This window comes from Chlorella variabilis (assembly GCF_000147415.1).
Source record: "Chlorella variabilis unplaced genomic scaffold CHLNCscaffold_1, whole genome shotgun sequence".
Lineage (NCBI taxonomy): Eukaryota > Viridiplantae > Chlorophyta > Trebouxiophyceae > Chlorellales > Chlorellaceae > Chlorella > Chlorella variabilis.
Genome location: NW_005435087.1, coordinates 1542143 through 1550259, shown reverse-complemented (window position 1 = coordinate 1550259; position 8117 = coordinate 1542143). Strand labels below are relative to the sequence as shown.

General features: G+C 64.7%; 2 protein-coding genes across 2 annotated transcripts in view; both read right to left on the bottom strand.

Annotated features, from left to right (window-relative positions):
• Nucleotides 1-157: 157 nt before the first annotated feature.
• CHLNCDRAFT_133298 (hypothetical protein) lies at nt 158-2851 on the bottom strand (the record flags this gene model as incomplete). The annotated part of the gene is made up of 11 exons (XM_005851763.1): nt 158-263; nt 463-620; nt 827-902; nt 1078-1164; nt 1349-1376; nt 1505-1558; nt 1730-1816; nt 2003-2092; nt 2258-2407; nt 2524-2611; nt 2789-2851. The coding sequence occupies 11 exons, from the start codon at nt 2849-2851 to the stop codon at nt 158-160; spliced, it is 987 nt and encodes a 328-aa protein (XP_005851825.1).
• Nucleotides 2852-6678: 3827 nt separating this feature from the next.
• CHLNCDRAFT_133296 (expressed protein) overlaps nt 6679-8117 on the bottom strand; it is a gene marked incomplete at both ends in the record, with an annotated part of 2256 nt that continues 817 nt past the window's right edge. Inside the window, 5 exons of the mRNA XM_005851762.1 lie at nt 6679-6882; nt 7016-7098; nt 7221-7296; nt 7423-7479; nt 7563-8075. Of these exons, the coding sequence (XP_005851824.1) occupies nt 6679-6882; nt 7016-7098; nt 7221-7296; nt 7423-7479; nt 7563-8075 (933 nt within the window). The remainder of the gene's footprint in view (nt 6883-7015; nt 7099-7220; nt 7297-7422; nt 7480-7562; nt 8076-8117) is intronic.

The window sequence follows — 8117 nt, the reverse complement described above, 5'->3', positions numbered from 1 at the left end:
TGCGCAGATTCCTTGCCCCAGGGCAGCTGCGCAGCAGCGGGGCAGGAGGCGGGCAGGCAGCCGGGGGAGGTGGGTGTAAGGGGGGTCGTGCCCACTCGACGCGTGCAATGGGCGGGCCGGCGGCGCGCGCGGGCGTATGCAGGCTTCGAGCCTGCCCTCAGTTGCGCCTCACATAGCTGTGCAGCGATATGATGTGCACCCCCGGCAGATCCAGAGAAAAGTAGCCGCTCTGAGTCGCAAAGCCGCTCTCGTTCTTGAACTGCCTGCGGCAGGTTGGCGGCAGCGGGCGGTTGGAGGGCGGGCCGGACAAGCCAGGGCATGGTCGGCAGGCCGAGCAGGCGAGGCGCCAGGCGCCGCCGGTCCAGCCGCGGCACGCAGCGGAAGGCCAGGCAGGCATGGCGCCGCAGCAAAGACGGGGCCTGCGGCAGGCGGGCAGGCGCCAGCTGGGGCTGCAGCGCGCACGAGTGGTTGCTGGTGAACCAGGCGGACTGGTTGAGGTAGTAGGCTCCGTAGTTGGGGCCAGTCATGAGGGTCTCAGAGTCTGGGTCCTGGGGCACCGGGTAGCGCGCGTTGACGGCGGTGAAGGTTGCGTTGTTGTCCAGCAGCAGCTGCTCGATCTCCTGCGGCAGGCGGGGGTCGGGAGCAGGAAGCGGGGGTTGGGGGTGCGGGAGGCAGCGGGGGAGACAGCGGGGGAGATGGGGGGGCTACGGGTCGGGAGGTGGTGGGCAAGAGGCCCCGAGCCGGGTGCCTCTGCGCAGCTGCAGCCCAGCCCAGGGAGCACGGCAGGCACGGCAGGGGCAGCGCGGGGTGCGTCGCTCCGCCTCACGTGGTTGCCGCCTGTGGCCATAAGCGGCGCCCGCGCCAGCAGCGGCTGCATCATGCGCGCCCATCCATCCCACCGCCTGCACATGCAGGCAGTGTGGGCGGCGCGGGGAGCGGCGGTGGCCCAAGTCACAGCAGCGGCAGCAGCTGCGGACGGCGGTGGCAGCAGAGGCGGCAGGCCCAGGGAGGCAGCGGTGGCAGGCGCATCAGGCTGGTGGCGGCACACAGGCATCAGAGGCATCAGGCGCTGCTCACGGCTGCTCCGAGGACGACTGCGACACGTTGGCGCCCAGCTTGACGCCCTTGTCCCCCGCATCCCCGCTCATGTGGTCGTTTGCGTAGCTGCAGGGGGGAGCATGGGTGAGCGGGGTGGCTCAGAGCGAGTGCTGGCGGTGTGCGTGGTGGTGGTGGTGGGTGCGGGGGTGGTGGTGGCGTTGGGTGCGGGGCAAGTGCTGCTGCCGGGCCGCATGGCAGCCAGCCTGGGCAGGGTTGGCCTTGCTGGCAAACCTGCCACCCAGCCCCTCACGTGAAGTCGCCGACCAGCAGCACGACGTCTGCAGGCAGGGGCGGCGGCGCAGGGGGCACAGGGCATGCGTGGCAGGCGGAAAGAGAGCGTCGGGATGCGCGGGGCACGGCCAGCGCCGCCCAGGGTCAAGCGATCCGCCCGGCCAGCCGTGCTCACCCGGCTCGGCATCTGTCAGCCCTGCCAGCGTCTCAGTGGAGTTGTACGTCTCCCCTGCGGGAGGCAGGGGGCGGGGCAGGTGGGAGGGGTGGCAAGCAGGGGACGGAGCTGGGGTACAGTAGCTAGCGCACGCCCAGCCGCGCTCTTGGGCCCCTCGTTCCACCCACGCCCAGCCTGAGCCGCTCCCTCGCACACATCACACAGCGCCGCCCATCGCCCGCGCACCCAGGTCTCCGATGACGCCAATCCTCAGCGGGTAGCCGCCCAGTGTGCGGAAGCTGAGCTCCTCGCTGAAGCCGTGGGCCTCGTCGCCTGGGGGCAGGCGGCGCGTGGGCGCGGCAGGCGGGGGAGGGTCGGTCGGCGGGCTGGGCGCGCTGGTGCCAGGCTCTGGCGGCAAAAACATCTCCTTGTGTGTAGTCCACTCGCAGGCACAGCGCAGCACAGCACAGCGCGGCACAGCACAGCACAGCGCAGCACAGCGCAGCGCAGCGGGCCCACCGACTGCGTAGTGGTAGGTGGTGTCTGGGTCCAGGTCGCGCAGCAGCACGTGGTGCAGGATGGGGGACTGGTAGGTGGTGTTGCCCGAGGCTGCACGCGGCAGAGGCGCGAGCCCAGCGCAGGCAGCGAGCGGGGTGTGCAGGCAGAGAGGCACGCGAGCAGCCGGCCGCAGCCAGACAGCTGCCTGGCGGCTTCGAGAGGACGCGCCCTGCGCCCGCATCGAATCTGCTCCCCTGCATAGAGCGCACCACCCACCTGGCCCATACACGTAGCTGTACACCAGCCGGTGATCCTGCTCCTCCACTTCAGTCAGGTTGCCGCTGAGGGTGCCCCACCGCACCACCGACCTCACAGTGGCTGGGTCGTACGGAGGCGGCGGGGTGGTGTTGTTGGCGATCAGGGGCTCTGGCACAGCAGCATGGCGGGAGCAGGAGCGGGATGGGCGACTGAGCGGTTGGCGGCGGGGCCAGCTGCTGCATTGGCTTCCGGACGTCGGGCGGCAGCAGGGTATGGTCACCCACCGCCGGTCTGCCACGACACCAGAACGCTGTTCTGCGTCCATTGCGTCAAGTGGATGCCCTCTGGCTGAAATCCAGTCACAGTGCGCACCTGCCTCGAGCAGAGGGGAAGGGCGCGGTAAGCGCCAGCCGCGGCGGCAGGGACGGAAGCCATGGCAGCCCCCCTTCGGCGTCTCGACACAATGAACCGTCGCGCAGAAAGTGAATGGGAGGTTGCTGGACCGACTGGGCAGCGACCTCCCGCCGGAGCATGTCAAGTTCAGCTCACCAGCGGGGGGAGGTCTAATGGGAGGTCCTCGCTGCTAGTCTCATTCTTGGGACCCTCAAACATCAAACTAACTTGCTGCTGGTCCTCTCCCACCACCTCCACCGCCCCGAGACTCGTGCCAACCCAGGCCGCCAGCAGCAGGCCCAGGGAGGCAGCAAGCACAGCGTGAGGGTGCAGCATCGCGCAATGGCTCTGGAGGGCGTTCAGCGGCAGTAGGGTTTTCAGCACGGCGGGCGCCAGCCGGGCGCGGTGCGACGCCCTTTGGAGCCGTTCACGCCTCCAAAGAGAGGCTTCAGGCTTCCTGGGTCGTTCTTGCCCGCCGCCCCAGCATTACGCCTCGCTGTCCCGCCCGAGGGAAGGAGCAGCCAGGTAGGGTACGGTGCGATTAAAGGGAGAGAGGCCACCTGGGCTTTCCAGCAGCGCTGATTAGCGCTAAAAAGCACCAGCGCTGATCAGCGAGGTTGATTAGCACTAGCGCTGGCAGAACGCTGCCCGGCGCTGGTGCTGCTGGGCGCTGGCCAGCGCCGCCGCATTGCGGCGCTCGCTGCGCACGTGTGTTGCATTACATGGTACCAGCAGTACCCCTGCGTACCCGCAGGGGAGCTGCTGATGAAAGATAATCAAGCACAGGGGATGGCACATCAGGTCGTGGTTGGGGGTGTGGAGCAAAGGTCAAAGTGGGTGGGGCGCATGTGCGAAGCTGCCACTCATGCATGGAGAAGGCTAACCGCAGCATCAGCAAACTGGCTGACCCTCACATTGCTGTAGTGGCCCACAGTTTCTTCACACGCTTGGTATAAGGGACGGAAGAACTGATCATCATGCGGTAGTGCCTTCTTCAGGCCATGCTGCTGGCCGTGCTCCAGCTGCAGGCACACACAGAAGTGTGTGTCAGCCAGTGCATCAGGCTACTGAAGGTGGGCGGCTCTGAGGAATTAACAGAGTCAAGAGTCAGAGCCAGCTTGCTACCCCTGACCGCAAGCAGTCACGCCCCAGCCCGTCTCGCAGCCAGCTGCGCAAAGGCAGCATTGGGCGGCAACAGCCTCGAGTGCTTGATGTCGGCCCAGAAATGGTGCTTCACCTTGTTCACAGCGCGACCATGCGCAGTTGGGGCGCTCAGCCAGCTGTTATCCTTGCGCTTGCAGCTTGGGCTGGTCTACAGCAGCAGTAGGGGCAGTAGGGTTGATGGCTGTGGGGCGCAGGCGCATTGGCAGCTGGCAAAACGGCATCAGGGCAGGGCGGGGCAGGGTGGCCCATGGGCGCAGCGAGGGATGAAGGCAGACCGGCGGGGGGCGGGAAGGGGATGGCGAGAAGAGTAGGGCGCCCGTGGGTCAGTGGCATGGCTCGCTGACAGGGGCACGGTGGAGGGAGGTGGTGGGCATGGCCAGAGCACGCAGGCGGTGGGCAAGGAGGAGATGGGAACTCGCCGCCGTCATGGACACCGTCGTCCTTCAGCCCTGATGGGATGACCTGAACTCAGTATCCTGCTCGAAGCAATGGACGAGTGGAGTGTGTAGGCAAGGGTGAGCACGCAGGGCTGCCATTTGCACGAGGGCGGCAGGGCGGCTGCAAAAGCGGGCAGCGGGTGCCGCCGCAGCCCTCACCGGTGCCAGAGGCCCAGTTGCGGCGGCGATTCCACGGGCATCATCCCCTCGGGAGGAGTGTCTGGGGCCATTCCAGCAATGATGGAGGCCTACAGGTGGGGGACAGGAAGGCATGATTGCACGAGACACCGCAGAGCACCCTCCGGCCCCGCATGCACAGCCTGCCGGCTTGCGTGACAACCGCCGGTTGCGGTGGGAAGTTCTCCTAGCCTGAAGGCGGGCTGCCACCACACCTGCGCGGACCTTGGCCATGACCTCTTGCTCTGGCTTCCTGCAGGTGCTCCGACAGCGTTCTAACTATTCTATCCTGTTTAGAGACTACAGAGAAGCGAAATTGTGGGGTTTGTCGGCACCTGCCAGAGTTTCGAAACCCATTTGGGCACGCAGCCGTCCCGCATGTACTTACGGCAGGTTGCTGCTGCCTCCCGCCCTCTGCCCTCTTAGACCGTTTTAGTGAGACAAAAGATCAAAGTGAGCAGACCACGCTGTGCAGCCTGCCTTGGCGGCCTGCCAGCGGCAGCGGCGGCGGTCACTGACATCCATGCTCGCATGGGCGGCCCCCAGAGGCAGCGAGCTGGGGCGCTCACGAAGACACACGATCCTACTGATGAACATCATACGATACACGCGAAAGATGGTTGAATTGTGCATGAATCGAAAAGCCCCAGCAGCGCCAGGCAGCGGCGGCGCTAGTCCGACTAGCGCTGAGTCAGCGCCGCTGGAAAGCCCAGATGGCTGCGATGTGCCACCGGGGGTCCTAAACGAGAAACAGCAAGCATATGGTGTGGCTGAGCTGACTGGCTGTCGCTGCTGGTGTTGTCTCAAAAACTGCGTGGGAGTAGAGGGATGTGCAGAGGCCAGCTGCAGAGGCCGGCTCGGTTGGCCCCAGCATGCCCAGCATGGAGCCGAACTCTGGTTTGCGGGCCCTCATTGCTTATTACTCTTCCGCCGCCTTGTGCGCAGTGCCCTCGCTTACAACGTGCAGATCCGCACATCGCGACGATCGCTGTATGCACAGACGCAGCCGACAGCTCAGAACCCTCCAGATCCAGCCTGACAGCCTCCTGTGGGGAGGGAGTGGCGGCAGGCTTCCTCTGGAAAGTCGCTGCCACCGTTTCTCCCCCTGAGTCACCCGTGTTTGGTCACATCTTCTTCTTCTTCTTCTTCGCCAGTCTATCGGCAGATCGCCCCGCAGGCCATCTGCGCGTGTCACGCTTCTCGCCGCGCGACCGACCCGCAAGAAATGTAAGGCATCTAGAGGTGTTGCGGACCACGTCGGACGCGGGGAAAGTCGGGGCTCGGACCCCGAATCGCGGACCGCCCCATCCGCCCTCTTTCACCATCAGGGAGAGCCCACGGGCCCGCAGGGGCTCCGCCGGGGCCCCTGGGGCTCTCCCCAGCCCGCATGCCGGTCCCCATGCCGCTCCCCCGACGCCCCATGGCCAGCCTCCCGCCGCCCCACACGGCTCCCAGCATGCGCGGGAGGGCCTCACTGCGGCTGAACGAGCGGAGCTGAGGGCTCTGTGCAACTCGGCGCTGCAGCAGGCGCAGGCCGATGGCTCCTCGCCCGAGGGGCTGGAGCGCTGGATGGCGGCCTGGCGGCAGGAGATAGGTGGGAAAGTCATGCTCGCAGACGCGCAGCCAAGTGCCCGGACTGGCTGCCCGCCCTATGCCTCCCGCCGCCCCGCCCTCGCAGCCTGCTGCCGCTGCACAACCCTTTGCCCCTTTGTGAATGGTTGGTCTGCCCCTTCCTTCCCTTGCCAATGCTGCAGCAACCCCTGTGTTCAGCAGGGAGGCTGTGATGAGCCGTTTTATGCTCTGGGTGTATGCCAACTCTGCGCGCATGGTGACCGCGTCGCCTGGTGGGCACGCCGCTGCTGCCCCTCTATTTCTGCCTGCCCCTCTCCTGACTGCCTTGCTTGCCTGCCCCTCTCCTGACTGCCTTGCTTGCCTGCCTTAGCTTGCTTTGTTGAGCTAATTCTCTGCCTTTTCTCCTGATGCGCAGAGGAAAGGGATCTGTGGGGGCAACGACTTGCAGCGGTTGGGCAGGCTGCTGCAAGTGCAGCAGCCCAGGGCAGTATGAGCCAAGCCTGGCCTATCCTTCAGAGAGAGCTGCACCTGCAACACCTTCCTTTCTATCCAACCTCTTGATATCATCTCACACCAGACCCTCACCACCCTGCCCTCACCTCTCCTTTCTTGCTCCTCTGTCCATTGCCCGAATAACTGGGGGCACATTACAACAAGAATGTAACATGCAATCTCTAGCAACAGTCAAGAGCGTGCCTAGTCGCCGCCTGCATCGTTGCCGTCATGCTCGCTCTCCCTGCCGCTGCTGTGCTGCTCCGCTGCTGCTGCAGCTGCAGCCCTCTTGGCCTTGCCACCTTGCTTCTGCAGCTGCTTCAACAGGGAGTTCAGGGTCTGCTTCTTCTGCTTGCCGCCATGCTTGATAGCTGCAGTTTGCCGCTCCTTCTCCAGTTGTCGAGCCATCTGCATGCTCAATGAAGGCAAAGCAGCCTTTACAATTCAGCTCCCCCGTTGTCCGTCGTGCTCAACCATTGCCATTCAATCTCATACCACTCCCACGCACCCTGCCAGCCCCCACCCAAACCTGCAAGCTCACCTCCATTCGGGATACCGCTTGCTTGGTTTGTTGCTGCAGGGTGGCCGCATGCTCCTCGATGTAGGTGATGAGCTTATTCACCTCTGCAAGTGACAAGCGAGTGCAACGAAAGAGCATGTGATGGCAACTCACAACAAAAATGTGCCAGGTGTGATATTGCACCCAACCACACATGACCCAATTGTACGCCCCCTGATCACCCTACCATTGAAGCGTCGCTTGTCGATCCCTGAGCGCCACTCTGGCATCGCAGCTGGGTTGCAGGCCTGCTCCTGCTCCTCCTGAAGAACAAGAAGGGAAAGAAGATGAATGTGGCACCTGCATTTGCGATGCAACAGTTAGGCAAGGCAGCATTCAAGTACTGACAGCCGAGCAAAAGGCATACACGCACGGCAAGGCCTCCCCACCGTCTCCTGCCGACTCATCCCATTGTCAAGCAAGTCTTTGGTCCACCACTCGTAGATCTGCATGCAGCGCACAGTGCAATCACTGTAAACAGCAGGTTCGGGAGGCGATGTGTAGAATGCACACAGCGCCGCCGCCTTACCGCAGGCAGCCCCCCCAGTTGCTCAAAGTGAGCCAGTGTGGGGAGGTCTCGCCGCTGTGGCGGCAGCCGCCGCCGCGAGCCATTCCGAGCCTTCCTCTGTCCCTCCTTGCTGCCGTCTGCACCGCTGCCGCCGCCATTGTCCTCGCCAGAGCCGCCTTTGCTGCCCCTGCTGCCGCCAGCCCCGCCTATAGCTGCAGGTGCGCTGCCGACAAAGCTGCCAATGTAACTGCCATCAGATGCTCTAGGCAGCAGCAGCCCCTGAAGCATGGCATGCTGCGGGTGCGGGTGAAGGGCAGGTTGCTGCCGCCCCATGAACAGCTGTTGCGCTGCTGCTCCAGGGCCCATCCGGTGTACCAGGTGGGGCTGGTACTGGCTCATGGATGCCGAGTTAGCCAGCATGCCGAAGCCGTCGCCACCCAGCACGTGTTGGTATGGTGCTGCCATGTTGAGCGTCTGCTCCATGAGGAAGCTTGTCGGCAAGGCTGCCGCTGCGGGGCCCATGGGTGGTAGGAACTGCTGGTGCATAGGGACGGATTGCATCATCGATTGAGACAG